Here is a 20,678-nt window from a genome sequence, read left to right as displayed (position 1 = left end):
ATCTCTCAAGATCTGCTTGGTGTAGCTCTGAAACAAGAAAAATTATACCGGCATTGTCAGGAAAGCTGAGAGCACTCCTAATGCTGAGCAGCCATATTGTATCCAGGATTTGTGCCTTATTTCACTGTTTTTACACTATCACATGTTGCTAATATATTCTGAGTTACTCATCCACACATTACATCTAAGTACACATGAAATTGTATGTTTCGAGCCATAATTTGTGGCCATGTCATATTTCTGAGCAAAGTAGTCATCTGTTTCACCTCTTATACAAACAGCAAGATAGATAGGAATACAGCAAAGGAAAATGCTTCTAGCCAAACAAAGCTGAAGACTGGGTAGATGAGTCCGAATAACATTCTGATGTTGAATTATGTGATTATGTATCCATTCAAGGCCTATTGCTGTACCATGTGGGGAGTCATAAGCCTGAAGCAGTTCTCAGTTGGTAAAAGGTTCAGTATATAATTCAGTGTTACGGAGGTTAAAAGATACGGGGATGTCTTCAATTTGTCATGTGTGTTCGAAAGGTAACAAGGAAGGAAGGAAGACTGGGTTTAACATCCCATCAACATCGAGGGTACTAGAGACTGAATACAAGCTCCTGATTGTCAAGGAAGGGGAAGAAATCTGATGTACCCCATCAAAGGAACCAACCCGGCACTTGCCTGGAGCGATTTAGGAAAATCATGGAAAATTTAAATATGGATGGCTGGCTGGCTGCGGATTTGAACCATTGTCGCCCCAGAGAAAGGTAACAAGGCAAGAAGAGGATGACACCACCATTGCAAAGTGGGTTATGAGGTGTTCAGCATGAATTGACGCATCAGAACAAATATCACCGTGATGGAGAACACCCAAAACAGCTGACGATCTTTGGTGGCTCAGTATACAACAAAGCTTGACTCACACCTCAGATGAGGAGGTATATATTCCCAAGGAGAAGCAGCATTCCCAACATTTGTTCTTACTGCATTTAATTAGGTAGCAAGCCCTTGTACAGAGTCACTTAAAATGTGATAAGGGTGGTATGTGAAAGATGTCACATGAGACTTTTCACAGCCTTTCTGCAATTCTTAATAGCTGTTACAATCTTTGATAACAGCTGCCGATGGAGTGAGCCCATAGGAAAGGAGATGGCAGTTTAAGCGACAGGTTAATGCATCAGGGATGCTTCCCACAATCTCATCAATGGAATCTGACAGAGGGGATGAAGGTGACAGCAGAGGTATAAAACTGCCAGGTGGCTCTTGAGAGAATCCAACATGGTAACTGGTCCATCAGTCAGTGACAAAGAATCCATGCTTAGCACAGATATCTGGGAGGATAGGCATTACATATGGATGTGGGCTACTGTCTGCAAGGCTCCACAACCACAATGTGGAGTTGGCTCATGACATTACAAACATGAAACTACGGGTTAATCTACTACAGCCAAAACAGAGGTGACAAGATGGTGCATTTCTTCTGGGAGGAATATGAACAGGAGCACCATACAGCAGTAGCGTCCTCGATAGTGCATCTACATCTACACCTACACTTATACTCCGCAAAACACCATGAGGTGCATGGCAAAGGGTATATCCCATTGTATCAGTTATTAGGGTTTCTTCCTGTTCCATTCATGTATGGAACGTGGGAAGAATGATTGTTGAAATGCCTCCACGTGTGAGTAATTATTCTAATCTTATTCTCATAATCCCTATGTGAGCAATATGTAGGGCTTGTAGTATTTCCCAGAGCAATCATTTAAAGCCATTTCTTGAAACGTTGTTAATAGACTTTCTCGGGATAGAAGTGCCATGTTTGTCAGTTAAGGTTCAACTGCTAATTTGTTAAGTTTCTATATGTTACAAGACCATTATTACTGTACTTACTTTCTGCTTTGTATTTTAATGCACTAGGTGTTTGGAGAATTACAATCAGCATGGCTAACAACAAAATACCCATAATTCTAACTCGATGCCTCCGATATAATTCCCGTTTGCACTCAGAGTTATTTCCTTTTCATATTGTTTTCTACAGTTTGTCACTTCCTTTCCTTTTTTCTTTCATCCATAACTTGTCATGGATTACATCTAAATCTACACTATTAATTAAAAGGTAACAAAATACAATAAACATGATGACATGTTATATAAATAAAGCTAGTTTCTTCCATCCCTTAAAAAAAAAGCAACTGTACAAATGTATTTCCTCATGAAATAACCTCCTTTTTATAGTTACACTGTAAACTTATCACGAAATTATAATCCATGCCTGCTATAAAATGTAAAGTATTAGAATCAGCATGCCTTACCTCCATTTTTTCATTGGACATATTGCACTCCTCAACTGTCAGAGCCAGTTTTGAACACAGTTCAGAAATTTTTTCTGAAAGCTCATTTGTTTCACTTGCCAGTAGATTATTTTGTGCATTAAGCTCTTCAGTTCCCTTCTGTAACTCTGAATAGGTTTTCCAAGCTTCACATTTTTCAGCCTGCAACAAATAATACCAAAATCACACACACACACACACACACACACACACACACACACACACACACACACACACAGAGAGAGAGAGAGAGAGAGAGAGAGAGAGAGAGAGAGAGAGAGAGAGATATTTTTTATTTTATTTGCTACCATTTGCAAATGACCTGTCACATTGATACTAACACAGGTACAGTTTTCACAATATAAAACTTTACATGTACAGAATGTGAAACTTATTTGATATTTATTATTTTTTAATAAGATTTAACAATGTTGCAGCTTTACATATTTATAGACTTTAAAATAATTAAGATATGGCAAATCTTAATAATGACAATTTATGTATCGAAGACAGGAATTTTGGAAAATAAAGAAGAGGTTAAGACATTATAAACCTGGAAAAAATTTCTAAAATAACTAGATTCTTGCATTTAAACAGGAGAAATAAAAGATAATAGGAAAGTACACAGATTTGTATTACAGATCATGCCACCACCTAGCTAGCCTATCTCTGATGCTCGGCAAAGCATCAGGCCTGTCACATTCAAGGCAGTGTACAAAATGTATCTAATATTCATTTTATAAATTTATGCATACAGAGGTATATTTGTATTATTACATTATTTGAGCATCTTTGGTTTCCTATTTGTGTGTGTTATGTGCACAGATCTTTGTGTTGTCGTGTATAGGTAAAGCTGTTTTTTTCTAAGCTTATACCCAACTATCTCACTTTCAGTTCAGGTATTACTTTATCTAAGCTTAATAAACAATTACATCATTTAAATTACATGCATTACACAAGACATTTGTAAATACATTAAAATATTTTATGACAGCTGATCCATTTTTGTGTCCCTTAATTTAGGCTCACCAATTTAGTATTGGAGGGTAGCATGGAGGGTAAAAATCATAGAGGGAGACCAAGAGATGAATACACTAAGCAGATTCAGAAGGATGTAGGTTGCACTAGGTACTGGGAGATGATCACTGGATAGAGTAGCATGGAGAGCTGCATCAAACCAGTCTCAGGACTGAAGACCACAACAACAAAAATTTATCTTACTCTTGTTGTTGTTGTAGTCATCTTCAGTCCAAAGACTGGTCTAACACAGCTCTCCATGCTACTCTATGTTGTGCAAGCCTCTTCATCTCCAAGTAAGTAGTGCAACCTACATCCTTCTAAATCTGCCAACGTATTTCATCTCTTGGTCTCCCTCTACGATTTTTACCCTCCATACTTTCTCCAATACTGAACTGGTGATCCCTTGGTCACTCAGTATGTCCTATCAACTGATCTACCCTTTTAGTCTAGTTGTGCCACAAATTTCTTGTTCCACAATTCTATTCAGTACCTCTTCATTAGTTATGTGATCTACCCACCTAATCTTCAGCTCTCTTCTGTGGTACGGGATTTCATAAGCTTCTATTCTCTTCTTATCTAAACTTTTAATGATCCATGTTTCATTTCCATACATGGCTACACTTCAGACAAATACTTTCATAAAAAGACTTCCTAACATTAAGTCCATATTTAGTGTTAATAAATTTGTCTTCTTCAGAAAAGATTTTTTGCCATTGCCAGTCTGCATTTCATATCCTCTACTTCAACCATCACCAGTTATTTTGCTGCCCAAATAGCAAAACTAATACACTACTTTAAGTGTGTAGTTTCCTAATCTAATTCCCTTAGCATCCCCTGATACAATTCGACTACATTCGACTATTCTTGTTTTGCTTTTGTTAATGTTCATCTTATGTCCTCCTTTCAAGACACCACCCCTTCCATCTGGCTACTCTTCCAAGTCCTTTTCTGACTGGCAGGATTACAATGTCATTGGAAACCTCAAAGTTTTTATTTCTTCTTTTTTTCTTTCATTTCCTTTAATCTTGCTCAATGTACAGAATGAATAACATTGTGGAAAGGCTACAACCCTGCCTCACTCCCATGCCCAGTCGTTCTTTAACCTCTCTTCTAAGATATGTCGTAGGGTCAGTACTGTCTTGCATGTTCCTACATTTCTCTAAAAACTGAACTGATGTTCCCTGAAGTCGGCTTATACCAGTTTTTCCATTTTTCTGTAAAGAAATCATGTTAGTATTTCACATCCATGACTTACACACTGATAGTTTGGTAATTTTCACACCTGTCAGCAACTAATTTCATTGGAACTCTAATTATTTCGTTCTCATTGAAGTCTGAAGGCATTTCGCCTGTCTCATACAACTTGATATCAAATTGATGTTTCGTCACGGCTGGCTCTCTGATGTAGTTCTAATAGAGTGTCATCTACTCCAGCTACTCCTGGGTCTTGTTTAGACTTAGATCTTTCAGTGGTGTGTGTGTGTGTGTGTGTGTGTGTGTGTGTGTGTGTGTGTGTGTAAAGAAATGAATGAGGAGAAAATGACAAACTGTTATCACAGATTGAGGAAGAAAGACACAAAATGACAATCGCTTACTCACTTCCACATCATGAGCGTTGACCTACACAATCACACATCTGGTCAATCCATATGAAGTGATAAAAAAAATTACATGTTGCTTGAAAATTTTTTATTTCAATGATTTCTGTATATGTTAAAATATAGTAAATAATTAGTTCAAAATAGGTTTATTTTAACATATGCTAAATTCAATAACATCCAAGACTATGAAGGTAACCCCCAACCTGAAGTGATACAGACTATTCCTTGTAAATTGTTAGCCAAGACTGCTAAAGACAGTCTTATTCAGCGTAAATGTATGTTTTTTCAAGTACAATACATTATGTAACATTAAATCCATATGCATTTTTTTAATCATCTGTAAGTGAATCTTCTAGGCTTTTATGTACGTAGGTTACTTAACGTGGGCAACTATGAAATAGTGTGGAGGACATTTATTAGTACGGACAATATAACAAGATGATGTATACATGTCTGCTTTCATACACTGATTTGGGTCCTCAAGTTACTGGTTTGTGTAATCATTCAAAGCTGTTTATGACTGTGTTTACCTGAATTTATCCTGAGTATTGCAACCATTGTATCTGATTGAATCTTGAGTAGTGGACAGACTCGTGCTCAACTGTTTTGGGTTCCCTGGTGAGTCTGTGTGTGTGTGTGTGTGTGTGTGTGTGTGTGTGTGTGTGTGTGTGTACTTAAGAAGAGGGTACAACTATTGATTGAGACTAGATGCTTGTTACAATTACTTTTTGCATACGATTGTACTTACTGGTATGATTATGAGGAGCTCTATTCGTTTTGCTGAGTCAAAACATTTGAATACCATGGTTTATGTGGCTGACTGATTCCTACTCATTATTGAGTATATTATTATTGTCTGTACCCATCGTCATGAGTTTTTAGAGTTAGCTCACTCGTCATACACATAGGCTCTGAAATTTTTCTCTTCTATTTTTAAGGTTGGTTTGTATGGATGTTAGTAAAATTTATAATTCTAGTAATTTACATTGTCTCTGTATTTATTTATATAGCTTAGTGGTGTATTGATGTAGTATTATTTGTATTATTTGTCTTGTAACAGTATATTCCACAGATCTGAAAATCTGAATGCAATATCCTGATATATGCATAGATTATGATTTGTATAGTAGATACTTTCTTATCTTCTCTGTAATATGTTACATGTAAAATACTTCTATACATCCATCTCTTATCCTGGGCATCATTTTGTTCACTAGTTGGCAAACCTTATAGTCTGTCACAAAATATTGTACACATTGTTTCCAAATTTTATGAATGGGATATTGTAATAGGTCACTCTCCTCTAACATTACCTTTTATCATAGAAATAGCTGATATCATGTATACCATCGATTCTTGTACAGGTGAACATTATATCAGCTGTCCAACTGAATAAACTTCATATGATTCTGTATACGGTGTATTATGTTTCAGGCTAAAATATTTAAAATTAAATTAATTTGTTAGTACTCCATGTGTACAGTTAAAATTACTTTTCTTTTAAAAATATTTGAAATTACAAAATTTCTAGCACATCTAAAATTCATATTATTAATTGTACAATCTAACACTAATCAATAAATTTATTTCTGGACTCATTTAAAAAATATTGATATATTTTAGTGGAGATTCTTCTTTGGTCAAGAAAGTTTGTGAGCTCTTTGGAATATTGTAATTACCACAGAACGTAAGTAGCAGTGGGCATGCCTCTGATGGAAGTAGATGTTTTTCTAAGTTTGTCAACAACAAATGTAAATAATGTTTTTTTCTTAATCTGGAAAATGCAAAGACAGTGTGATGTTTAATAATGCGACAAAGAATAAAATTCAAGGAATATACAAGCAAATCTTCATCAGTGATTCAGCTCAACAAGAACCCACAACATTATAAAAATTACAGCCTCAAGAATGTATCATGGATGCAAGACCTTGAGTCAACAACAACGAGATAATTAAGATAAGTAAAAAGTTTTGCTTTTGTATACCTTATGCCTCTCTAAGCTTTTGAAACTATGAAGGTGGTGATGTGTCTTACAACACTGGAGGAGGAACAGAAAACAAAATCATCCGCACTGTACAGGACTCCTTACCGTTGATGCGAAACTGTTTATGGCTATGGCAAAGAGGTCAATACTTGAAACACTGCCTTAAGAACACAGTTCTCCTAAACGATCAGACAGCAACTCCGGACCTAAAAAAGCAATTCGACAGGAAGGACCAACTGTATGAAGTTGGGGAGGTGGACACAAAAGCCCCATTGATGGAGTTTCATGAGATTCTGTGTCCTTGAGTACTGCTGTACACCTTTCTAATATCAAAGAACATGGCAATATGCTAATCTTCTCTGTATTGTTCCAATATTAGCATATGTACCACTAAAGTGAATCCCATTGCTTTGTCAAATTATTCTTGCAATATCATGTGCCCCATCTCATTTTCATCTACATGCTCTTCCACTTCTGTAATACTGCCTACAAGTTCATCTCCCTTGAACAGACCCTCCATATACTCCCTCCACTTTTCCGCTTTGCTTTCTTTGCTCAGGACTGGTTTTCTATCTTAGATCTTGATATTCATACAGCTACTACTCTTTTCTCCAAATGCCTCTTTAATTATCCTGCAGACTGTATCTATCTTTCCTCTAGTGAAATATGCTTCCAAATCCTTAGCTTTGTCTTCTAGCCATTCCTGCACCTTCATTCAATTTCAGTTTTTAGATGTTTGTATTCCCTTTTTGCCTGCTTGATTTGCTGCATTGTTATATTTTCTCCTTTCATCAATTAAGTTCAATATATTCCATGTTATCTACAAATTTCTATTTGGCCTTGTCTTTTTACTTATTTGATCCTCTGCTGCTGCCAATATTTCATCTCTCAAAGCTATCCATGCTTCTTTTACTGTACTTCTCCCTTTTCTAGTCAAGCATTGCCCAATGCTCCACCTGAAACACTCACTCAACATCATCTTGTTCTTTCACCTTATCCAGCCCCCATTTCCTTAATTTTCTGCCTTTTTGCAATTCCTACAGTTTTAATCTACAATTCATAATCAATAAATGGTGGTCAGAGTCTACATCTTCCCCTGGAAATGTCCTAAAATTTAAAATCTGGTTCCAAAATCTCTGCCTTACGATTATAAAATCAATCTAAACCTTCCAGTGTCGCCAGGTGTCTTCCATGTATACAACCCTTTTTCACAATTCTTAAAACAAGTGTTAGTGACGATTAAATTATGCTCTGTGCGAAATTCTACCAGGCAGCTTGCTCATTATCCTTCTCTTCCTTTTCCTACTATAGGAACAAAATTTTAGTCTCCTTTAATTATATGAATAATTTCTTTTATCTCATTATACATTTCATCAATCCATCTGAGGAACTAGTTGGCACATAACTGTAATGCTGTACGTGTAAGATGCGTGTCTATATTGGTTATGATAATGCATTCACTATGCTGTTCACAGAAGCTTATTTGCATTAATATTTTCTTATTCAATATTAAATCCACTCCTGTATTACCCCTATCTGACTTTGTATTCACCTAACCAGAAGCCCTGTTCCTCCTGTCAACAAATTCACCAACTCCCACTATATCTTATTTCAAACCTATCCTTTTTCCTTTTTAAATTTTCTAATCTACTTGCCCGATTAAGGGATCTAACATTTTACACTCCAATCTGTAGAATGCCAGGTTTGTTTCTCCTGATGACGACATCCTGCTGAGTAGTGCCCACTTGATGGTCCGAATGAAGGACTATTTCACCTCCTGAATATTTTGCCCAAGGACATCATCATAATCCAACCATAGAGTAGCTGCATGCAATCAGGAAAAATTATGGCTACAGTTTCCCTTTGCTTTCTGTCATTCGTAGTACCAGCACAGTTAGGCAGTTTTTGTTGTTACTAGGCCAGTTAAGTCAATAATTCAGACTACTGATCCTGCAACTGCTGAAAAGGCTGCTGTCCTCCTTCAGGAACCACACCATCATCTGGTCGAGAGAGAGAGAGAGAGAGAGAGAGAGAGAGAGAGAGAGAGAGAGAGAGAGAGAGAGAGGGGGGGGGGGGGGGGGGGAGGGACTTTTTCCTTAACTTTAAAATGACTGACATTACTGAGTACCCTGCCACGTTAGTATTCACATTAATCTCACACAATGAACTGTGGACATTATTTGAAAGTTCTGCCTACCTTACAACATATTTCCCATGGTAAAATATTCTTGTTTAAACTTTTTGCCTTTATTGATATAATAGATATATCATACAAATCTGCCTACCTCGAATAATGTTTTAGGGCATTTGAAGGAAAATCATATTTGAACTTACGTTTTGAATTGTAAAAACCGGCACTGGAAAGTGAAAGCTACTTATCAAAAGTACACAGGAAGTTGAAATCCTTTTACCTCTAGCATCAGTAATTCCTCTGAAATGTCAGTAGTTAGACTAATACGTTGCTCTTCAGCCTTTTCGATGCTTGCTCGTCTCAAACTTGAAATTACTTCGAGTTCTTGAATTTTTGACTCCAGCTCATAAATCTGAAAATACATAAATTAAATGCATTATTTGAAAGCAGTTCTCTCTAATAACTATAAAAAGGCTGGATGAAATTATGTTTAAATTAATATTTAAAGCAACACACAAACTAAATTACTTATACATGAGCTCACTGCAATACACACATTTAAAATTCAGACAAGAAGAGCGCAAATATTACACACTTCTATCATCAAGTAAGTTTACACTAGTACAAACAGAAAGAAGAATACTATGCCCATTAACTATCTCCCCCCACTGTGTGTTAACAAGTTATGTCATAACCAGGGTTTCCATTTGATTTTAACTCATTGGGCAGTTTCCTTTTTTTGGCACCAGAAATTTTTATTCCTGGTGTAATCCACTTAAATTTACTTTTCCCCAGGTCTACAATATAAAGTTTCAGTACAAATATCTAAATAGCTATTTAAGAATTTGCCACAGTTTATGTAGTGCTCTGCAGACCTGCTCACAGTACTGAGTTTACCGTGGAATAAATCCATATTTCCTTTGCTGAAATTCCGTATGATATACAATTTTGGAGGCTTTAATCTATCTGCCTTTGGGAGCTCAACAGAGGCATGATTCATTAATTTGAAGAGATCCTCTTCAGTTGCACGAATCATTTATTCAAAGCACAACTGGTTTTGTGATGTTAAAATCCCATCTACAGGTGTATAAAACTGTAACATACTAGAAAGGAGAGGAGGGAAGAAATATAATACAACATATCCAGAAAAACCAGAAGGGCAGACTAATGAAATAAGGTGACTCACTTCTATGTATCACTGCATTTTAGGCAGAACTAGAAAAAAGAAGAGGGCCTAATAGTGAAATGGACTTAAGAATGTTGTAACTGGACAGGTAGGAAGAAAGAGAGAGAAACCATAACAAACTGTGTGAGTACAGTGTTCGTTTCTCCTTCATCCCACCCACCCAGAGCTACATACTTAGATCTGTTTAATTATTACAACTTCTTTTCTCTAGATCCTCACTTGATTCTGTGATTTTGAATGCTTTCTAACTGACCTGACTGCATGTTACGCATTACCAAATACCATAAGTGAGTGTTTTTGTTTAATTAGCCTGCTCTTCTGGTCCTTCCAGATATGTTTATTATATTTCTTCCTTCTTCCTCTTTGTATGTTGGTTTTATACAACTGACATGGGATTTAAACATCCCAAAACTGGCCGTGGTTTGAATAAATCTTTAGTACAACTGCAGCAGATCTCTTTACATAAATTAATGTTCCTAGGGGGTGACTGAACAAGATAATATTGTCCTTAAAATGTCCTGTATCACAAACAGATATTACATACCAAGTGAGACTGAATAGGCAAATGAAACAACTGTAATTACACAACATAAAATTTTAACTGGGTAAGTGAAACTACTGTAACTGAATTAAAGGAAAAAAATAGGGCATTTTGATAGTAGGCCTAAGTGTTATCTTGATGGGATTAATAGCAGTACCAGTAGCTACAAGTGTTGAGCAATAGAACTGCGGTTCTCCAGTACTCAGCTTGGGAGAGTAAACATGTTTTGACAACGTTGACTAGAAAACATTCTTTGAAATTGTAAAGGTAAATAGGATAAAATACAGGGAGCAAAAGGTTGTCTGCAACTTTTACAGACACCCAACAACCTCGCTCTATTTTGGACAGTATTGTTTGCTTATGTGCCGCAATCGTAACATGAATATGGTCTAGGTATGCCAAACATAACACACTGTGCCACAGACTGGTATATGAAAGTTTTCCTGACAGGATGTCTGTGCATACACAGGCCAGGAGAGAGGGCATCCTGGAAATTATATAGTCTGATGGTTTCAGTGTGCTGTCCCAATGCAGTGATCCAACTCCGGTAAGTTCATAGAAGTCAGATCGTCCAGCAATGGTTTGCACAACAGCCTGACATTGACCTGATCGACTACCTTGTTTGAGCACCGCACTTCACTCCCACTGAAAACTTGTGGGCGAAAATTAACTTCCACTTGCCAATACTAGCCCCTGGAACTAGTGCTGGATACATGTGCAAGTCTAGCTGATGATGAGATATTTCCAGAGGCTGACTGCTTCCATGTCTCATCAAATGAGGCAGATAACTGATGCCAATGTGGGTGGCTCTCATACTAGCCTAACCCCTGATGTTTAACTTACCCTATCCCACATTGGCTATTGTGTTCGGTGTCACAAAATTCCATCACTACCTCTATGGTAGACCATTCTATTTAGTAACAGATCACAAGCCCCTGACGTCACTGTTTCATCCGTCTAAACCAGTTCCTCAGCGGACAGCTCAGAGACTACAACGTTGGGCTCTTTTGTTATCACAATACCAGTATGAGATACTGTATCGCCCTACAGCTCAGCATACAAACGCTGATGCGCTTTCTAGATTGCCGATTGCTGCGGATAATGTCTTCGATTCCTCTGACGACTCTTGCCATCAGATTGACGCCGATGAGCATCAATCCCGCCGGGATTTTCCGATTGATTATCGTCAGGTGGCACGTGAGACAGCTACGGATCCTCATCTGAGTTTACTATTACGTTTTGTTCAACGTGGTTGGCCGTCCAAGGCAAAGGACATATCGGATCCTGTGGTTCGTCGCTATTATCCACACCGTCATCTGTTGTCTGTTTCGCACGGAGTTTTGCTGTTACGCACCGAGAATGACCAGCTTCGTGTAGTGGTTCCCCAAGTGCTCCAATCCAAGGTCCTCGACTTGTTGCATCAAGGTCATTGGGGAGTGGTCCGCACCAAGCAGCTTGCCCGCCGTCATTGTACATGGATCGGCATTGATAAGCAGATTACGCAGATGTCTACAGATTGTTCGACGTGTGCCGAACACCAAGCTGCTCCGCCTCAACGCTATTTTGAGTGGGCACGCCCTGCCGGTCCCTGGCAGCGAGTACATATTGATTTCGCTGGTCCATATTGGAATTCTCGTTGGCTCATCGTGATAGATGCATTTAGTAATTTTCCGTTTGTTGTGCCCATGCAGTCTACAACGTCTGCACAAACTATACAGGCGTTGACTTCAATTTTTTGTATTGAGGGTCTTCCAGAAGTTTTAGTGTCTGACAATGGTCCACAATTTACCTCTGCTGAATTTGAAAGTTTTTGTTCTGCCAATGGCATTCGCCATGTTCTTACTCCGCCGTTCCACCCTCAATCGAATGGTGCAGCGGAACGTTTTGTACGCACATTCAAGGATCATATGGACCGCCTTCGTGCTACGCACTCTCGTCAGCAGGCCCTCATCACGTTCCTGTCGTCGTACCGGACCACGCCACGCGACGGCCCTTCGCCTGCGGAGCTTCTCCACGGCCGTCGTCATCGCACCCTACTACGTTTGTTGCACCCCCCAGATCGACCCGCCGCTTCTGAGCATCGCACGCGTTTTCAGCGCAACGACGCCGTTTTTTTCAGAGTTTATCACGGTCGTCGTCGTTGGGAACGTGGTACCGTGATAAGAGTCCAGGGTCGCGATTTTTATACTGTTCAAGGTGCTACTGGGGTGCACAGGAGGCATCAGAACCAGTTGCGCCGCGCTGGCCGCCCGGATTCTGCCGCTCGTTCTTTGTCCACAGATTTGGTCCGCGGCGGGTTCCAGCCGCGCCTTCCGACTTCGCTGCCGCCCCCAGGGCAGCAGCAGCAGCCGTCGCCGCTACCACGCCGACAGCCCATCCCGTTGATGCGTCCCGCGTAGCTTCATCCGGGAGCGCCCCAGGTGGTCGCTCCGGCGCCTGCGGTCCCTCTTCAGTCGCCACCGCCTTCGGAGCTGACGGACGTCGACCCCTCAGCCGGGCCGCCTTCCCAAGCGGTGTCTGTGCAGCCTGTCCTGCAGCCGCTTTCCTTGGGCACCCCCAAGGAGTCTGACACCGCAGCGCCTTGTCCGGCGCCCACTCAGCAGCCGTCGACGCAGCGTCGGGAGACGCTGCCTCTCTTCGTGTGTCCCGACGCCCCGTCGCGTCCAGTACCAGAAGCTGCGCCCGTGGTCACAGGCGTGCACCCTGACCTCGGTTTTCAGTCGGTGTTTCCCGAGGCCCCGCGCAGCCAATGCTGGGGTGCGGATCGGGGACTGCCACCGACAACAGTCTCCGCTCCGGTCTCTTCTGCTACGCCTGCGGCCAGACCCCTCCCCCGCCGTCGACGCTCGCCACGTCATTACTCAACGACGGTGCGGCGATTTGGGGGGGAGGAGTGTTATATCCTAGCCAGTAATGCCACCCGAGCCCGCTGCCAAAAGGTTGGCAGCATCAAAGTCCGGACGCCGTCCACATAAGCAGTGCCCGCGAGACAGGAAATCGCCGCAGGTCTGCGCGCGCCACCACTGGCTTCTGGCTTCTTAAGCACTGGAGTCGCGAGCGCTAGGACAGTTCTGTATTCGCCACTCAGTTGTATACTCGCTTCAATTTAATCTTGCTTGCAGTACCTTGTACAGTTATGGTAATATTTAACATTCTAAAGCTTATAAAGTCTAATAATTTTCATTGATAAAGTTACATTACTAACAGGCAAGTTCCAACGACTATTTTCTGAATTTTGAGATCCTTATACACACTACAAACTACATCTGTCAATTGTGTAACATTAAATTTCCATAGTAACATATTTCAAGCCAAATTATTCTCTAAGATCTTCCGAAGCAATTCACATGAAACAAAAATTTACCTCCATTTCCTGCTATGAATTAAATGTCCCAACAACAGTTAACGTTCAAACTTAACAACCATATCATCATATCATCCAAAGATATTACTAACGAAAGGCATTCTTTTGCACATCATTGGTATCATTAGAGCCACTTGTAGCTCTGAGATACGGCAATCTGAACGTGCCCCGACACATTCAATAATAATGTTGAACCATCAATATATAGACTGCTTGACAGTGCCTATGAAGATATTGTTAATATAGATGAGACACATAAACTTGTAGGAGGCAGGCAACCATGGTCATATCCTACTGTACTTTTTTGGAGCTAAATAGGACACTTTAGCAAAGTCTCTCAGCCTGTCAACAAATGACATTAATAATCAAATTTCTCATGTGACATGTTTCAGATTTATTTCGATAATCGGATATCAGCTAATATTACATATGCATTTAGTTACCCCAGCATCTTGTGACCGTATTCGCACTTCGATACATGGTGAAGGAAATAAATCCGAAATTGCATCACATGAAAAATTTGAATAATAAAGCAATTTTTCACCTTTTGAAATGACGTTTGCTTCTGTGATATTAAGATCATTGCTAGCTAAATTTATTTTGTTTCGTTCTAATGATTTAGGTTCAAACTGCAACATTTTGATTTCAGTTACATTTACATTCAGTCCACTTTGATGGAATTGGGATTTAATTTTCTCTACAGTATTTACAACACTTTCCGGAGTTCTTTCAGGCACCTCATTTTCAACTAGGACTGATGTATCGTCAACAAATAAAACTTAATGAGCACCAGTACAAAATGGTAGGTCATTTATGTAGAAAAGGAACATGGACGGACCCAATATAGAACCCTGCAGGGCTCCTTGGCCAATTATTTTCCAGTTTGAGTCTTAATTTCATGAGTTTGGAGTTATAATTACTCTTTGTTTCCTATCTGTTGTGAGGTGAACATATAATAAAGCAGTGTGTGAGATTCTGTATACATGAATTATGCGTAGAAGTAAGGAGTATTTCATGAATCTAAAGCTGTTGTAAGATAAATTATTCCTGTGACCTTTCTGCCCTTGTCTACTCATCCAACCCAGATGAGGTTTTGTTTTTCTAAAGACTAAATTTCATTTTCCACGTCCCTTTGAGTGATTTTTCAAACTGTTTCAAAGATGTGTTCAGGTTGTATCCAACATTATGTGATTTACATTTTCTTGATAGATGCTATACCTTCATCTTACATCATTCCATTTAAGAAGAATTCATTGAAACAATCTGACATCTTATCAAAAGGTTTTATTAGATTAGATTTATTTTCATTCCAATTGATCCATACTGAGGAGGTCCTCCAGGATGTAGAACACGTCAGAAAAACAATAATAGGTGACAAATATTTACAACTGAAACAGATAAGCTAATGAACCTTCCACAGGCCCCAAGTGGAATGATCGTCATTTTTTTTAATGAACACTATATGAAAGAACCATTTAACAAACACTCATTTTCGAAGATCGCATTAATGCACTGAATTCAAAATTTAAGAAAGTTTTTATTATTTGTAAGGTAACGAACATTTAATAGAACCACCACAATACTTGAAACTTCCTGGCAGATTAAAACTGTGTGCCCGACCGAGACTCGAACTCTGGACCTTCCCAAGTTTGAGTCACAGTCGGGCGCACAGTTTTAATCTGCCGGGAAGTTTCATATCAGCGCACACTCCGCTGCAGAGTGAAAATCTCATTCTCGACCACAATACTTACTTACAATTAACACATTACTACACTGAAATGGTGCAGAAGTTGGACTGTGGTGTACACACACACACACACACACACACACACACACACAAATAAATGAGTTGGCCATCAATAAATCAGACTGTGGTGTACACACACACACACACACACACACACACACACACACACAAATGAGTTGGCCATCAATAAATCCTTTAGGCTTCTCTTAAACTGAATTTCATTGGTTGTTAAGCTTTTTATGGCTCCTGGCAAGTTATTGAAAATGTGTGTTCCTGAATAATGTACACCTTTTTGTACAGCAGTAAGTGATTTTAAATCACTATGAAGATTATTATTATTTCTAGTACTGATTCCATGAATTGCGCTATTGGTTTGAAAAAGTGATATATTTTTAATGACAAATTTCATTAAGGAATAAATATACTTGGAAGCAGTAGTTAATATCCCTGGTTCCCTAAACAGGCTTCTGTAGGATGGTCTTGAGTTCACACCACATATAACTCTTACTGCATGTTTTTGTGACCAGAAACCTTTAACTTGGCTTGATGAATTACCCCAAAAAATAATACCATATGACATTATGGAATGAAAGTAAGCATAGTATGCCAGGTTTTTCATTTTTATATTCCCTACGTCTGACAAATCGCATTGCAAATAGGGGTTTGTTAAGATGCTTCAGCACTTCTGTGAAGCGCTCCTCCCAGTTGATAATAAATTTAAGCTGTAATCCCAAGAATTTAACAGTGTCCACTTCTTCTATCTGTTTGTCATGGTATGTTACACATATACTCGGGGGACACCCCTTACAAGTTCTGAACTGCATGTAGTTTGCTTTTTCAAAGTTTAGCGACAAAGAATTGGCTACGAACCAGTGATTAATGTCCACAAATATTTTATTAGCCGATCTTTCTAAGAGTACACTTGATTTGCTATTTATTGCAATGTTTGTATCATCGGCAAACAAAACAAACTTGGCATCTGGGAATGTTATTGATGAAAGGTCATTGACATACACAAGAAAAAGTAGTAAGGGCCCTCCTAAGATGGAACCTTGTGGGACCCCACATGTAATTGGCTCCCAGTTGGATGATGCCTGATAGCTTAATACAAGTATCTTTCCTGCCAGAGATATAAGATTTGAACCATTTTGCATCATTTCCTGTTACACCATAATATTCTAATTTATTTAAAAGGATATTGTGATTTACACAGTGAAATGCCTTTGACAGATCACAAAATATACCAGTTGCCTGCTACTTTTTTGTCTAATGAATTAACTACATTTTCACTGTAAGCGTAGATAGCCTTCTCAATACCAGAACGATTTAGAAATCCAAACTGCTACTTTGACAGTATGTTATTTGTGATAAGATGGTTACAAAGCCAACTGTACATTACCTTTTCTAAAATTTTTCAGAATGCTGGCAAAAGTGAAATTGTGCGGAAATTTGATGCTATTTCCTTATATCCCTTCTTAAACAGTGGCTTAACTTCAGTGCATTTCAATCATTCAGGAAACATTCCACTGATTAACGACTGGTTACACAGATAGCTTAATACGATACTTAACTCAGAATCACATTCTTTAATTAACTTTGTTGATATTTCATCATAACCACTAGATTTTTTATTTTAAGACTTTATGATGGACATTACTTCTGCTGGGGTAGTGAGGGTCAAATTCATATTATGGAAGTTACTTGAAATGTCTGGTCTGAGGTATTCCATAGCAGCATCTACAGAAACTGACAACCCCATCCTTCCAGTAACAGTTATGGAATGTTTGTTAAAAAGTTCTGCAACACTATAAACATCTGTCACCTATGTATCATTTACTCTTAATGCTATTCGGTCCTCTTCATGTCTGGTTCTACCAGTCTCCTCTTTCACTATATCCCATATTGTCTTTATTTTGTTATCTGATATGACTATCTTTTCCTTGTAATGTATTTGCTTTGATGTCCGTATTACAGTCTTTAATATTTTGCACTATTTCTTGTAATGTGCTATATCATGACATCAGAACTGTTTCGGATAGACATATAGTTTTCTTTTTGTTTTACAAGACACCTCTATTCCTTGAGTAATCCATGGCTTCTCTGTAGACTTTGCTCAACCTTGGTTAGTTTTGGGGGAAAACAGTGTTCCAATAAGGTAAGCACTTTATTAGCAAAAGTGTTATGTGTTTCATTCACACCATGAGCGCTGTAAACATCACTCAAGTGAATGTCTCTGAGGAGTGTCCTAAAATAATCAACTTTTGGCTTATCCATTACCCTCTTGAGCTCAGATTTAACAGATTTTATATCCTGTTCAGTATTAACATTTAACGAAGGAACTGCATGTCATGGCCTGAGAGACCATTGACTATTGGTTTTGTAATATAATTTTGTTCATTGGACTTTTCTATGAAGATATTATCAATGGCTGTTTGTGAGCAATTGGCTGCCCTAGTGGGCAACTTTATAGTGGGAATTAAGTTGAATGGTAGTGTTACTAACTCAAATAAGTTCTTATTGGGAGAGTCTAAGGAAATCTACATTGAAGTTACCAGCAACCACTATTTCTTCATTTTTTATTGTTAAATAGGCCAGTACAGCTTCAAGGTGGTTTATGAATAAATTAAAGTTACCAGCAGGTGCACGATATAACTTAATATTACCAAGGATTTTTTGTGAAATTCTATTTTTGTTGCACATGCTTCCACATGCTGTTCTAGGCAACATTTATGAATGTCTGTTTTCTTAAATTTATGACGGTTCCTGATGAATGTCATAACTCCTCCTTTCTCCATTTCTGCTCTACAAAATTGAGATTCTAACCTAAATCCTGCAACACTTAAAAGCTCTATTCCAGTTGTCACATAATGTTCAGTATCATTTTCAAATCTAATTTTCAAAATCTTATGACTACAACCTTGGCTCCTAATTCTGACTGAACAATTGATCATACTGCATTAATCTTATTACTATGTTGGAGGATGAAAGTATTATTGGCTATTTTTTCAGATGCAACTACAACTTTCCTGAATACAGCTTTATAGCATCTGACATACATAACAAAACCAGGGTTTCTATTTGATTTTAACTCATTGTGGAGTTTCCTTTTTTTTCTTGCAGCATAAATTTTTATTCCTGGTGTAATCCACTTACATTTACTGCTGACATTCTTTTCCCAAGATTTACAAGGGAAAGTTTCAGTAAAAATATCTAAAAAGCAATTTAAGAATTTACCATAGTTTATGTAGTGCTCCGCAGACCTGCTTACAGTACTGAGTTTACCATGGAATAAAACTGTATTTCCTTTGCTGAAATTCCGTATGATATATAATTTTGGAGGATTTAATCTAGCTGCCTTTGGGAGCTCAACTGAGAGGCATGATTGATTAATTTGAAGAGATCCTCTTCAGTTGCACGAATCATTTATTTGAACCAGTACTGAATTTGGGATGTTAGAATCCCATCTTCAGGTGTATAAAACTTTAATATACTAAAAAGGAGGAGGAGGGAAGAAATATAACACAACATATCTGGAAAAAACAGAAGGGCGGACTAATGAAATAAGGTGACTTACTTCTATGTATCACTGCATTTTAGGCAGAACTAGAAAAAAGGAGAGGGCCTAATAGTGAAATGGACTTAAGAATGTTGTAACTGGACAGGTAGGAAGAAAGAGAGAGAAATCAAAACAAACTGTGTGAGTACAGTGTTCGTTTCTGGTTTCTTTCTCCTTCATCCCACCCACCCAGAGCTACATACTTAGATCTGTTTAATTATTACAACTTCTTTTCTCTAGATCCTCACTTGATTCTGTGATTTTGAATGCTTTCGAACTGACTGACTGCATGTTACGCATTACCAAATACCATAAGTGAGTCGTTTTGTTTAATTAGCCTGCTCTTCTGGTTCTTCCAGATATGTTTATTATATTTCTTCCTTCTTCCTCTTTGTATGTTGGTTTTATACAACTGACATGGGATTTAAACATCCCAAAACTGGCCGTGGTTTGAATAAATCTTTAGTACAACTGCAGCAGATCTCTTTACATAAATTAATGTTCCTAGGGGGTGACTGAACAAGATAATATTGTCCTTAAAATGTCCTGTATCACAAACAGATATTACATACCAAGTGAGACTGAATAGGTAAATGAAACAACTTTAATTACGCAACATAAAATTTTAACTGGGTAAGTGAAACTACTGTAACTGAAATAAAGGAAAAAATAGGGCATTTTGATAGTAGGCCTAAGTTACGAAGTTATCTTGATGGGATTAATAGCAGTACCAGTAGCTACAAGTGTTGAGCAATAGAACTGCGGTTCTCCAGTACTCAGCTTGGGAGAGTAAACATGTTTTGACAACGTTGATTAGAAAACATTCTTTGAAATTGTAAAGGTAAATAGGATAAAATACAGGGAGCAAATGGTTGTCTGCAACTTTTACAGACACCCAACAACCTCACTCTATTTTGGACAGTATTGTTTGCTTATGTGCCGCAATCGTAACATGAATATGGTCTAGGTATGTCAAACATAACACACTGCGCCACAGAGTGGTATATGAAAGTTTTCCTGACAGGATGTCTGTGCATACACAGGGCAGGAGAGAGGGCATCCTGGAAATTATATAGTATGGTGGTTTCAGTGTGCTGTCCCAAAGCAGTGATCCAACTCCAGTAAGTTCATAGAAGTCAGATCGTCCAGCAATGGTTTGCACAACAGGCTGACATTGACCTGATCGACTACCTTGTTTGAGCACCGCACTTCACTCCCACTAAAAACT

The 20,678-nt window shown here is 38.5% G+C and overlaps 1 protein-coding gene across 2 annotated transcripts in view; it reads right to left on the bottom strand.

The window, feature by feature from the left end:
* The window catches only part of LOC124802994 (protein Spindly-A-like), a 98,554-nt gene that overhangs the window by 50,393 nt on the left and 27,483 nt on the right, over nt 1–20,678 (bottom strand). For both annotated transcript variants that reach the window (XM_047264096.1, XM_047264097.1), the window contains 2 exons: nt 9,337–9,468; nt 2,303–2,482 (listed from right to left, as the gene is read on the bottom strand). In XM_047264096.1, the coding sequence (XP_047120052.1) occupies nt 2,303–2,482; nt 9,337–9,468 (312 nt within the window). The remainder of the gene's footprint in view (nt 1–2,302; nt 2,483–9,336; nt 9,469–20,678) is intronic.

This window comes from Schistocerca piceifrons, chromosome 6 (genome assembly GCF_021461385.2).
Source record: "Schistocerca piceifrons isolate TAMUIC-IGC-003096 chromosome 6, iqSchPice1.1, whole genome shotgun sequence".
NCBI classification, from domain to species: Eukaryota; Metazoa; Arthropoda; class Insecta; order Orthoptera; family Acrididae; genus Schistocerca; species Schistocerca piceifrons.
The sequence above is the reverse complement of the archived record's forward strand: the minus strand, read 5'-3'. Positions and strand labels throughout refer to the sequence as shown.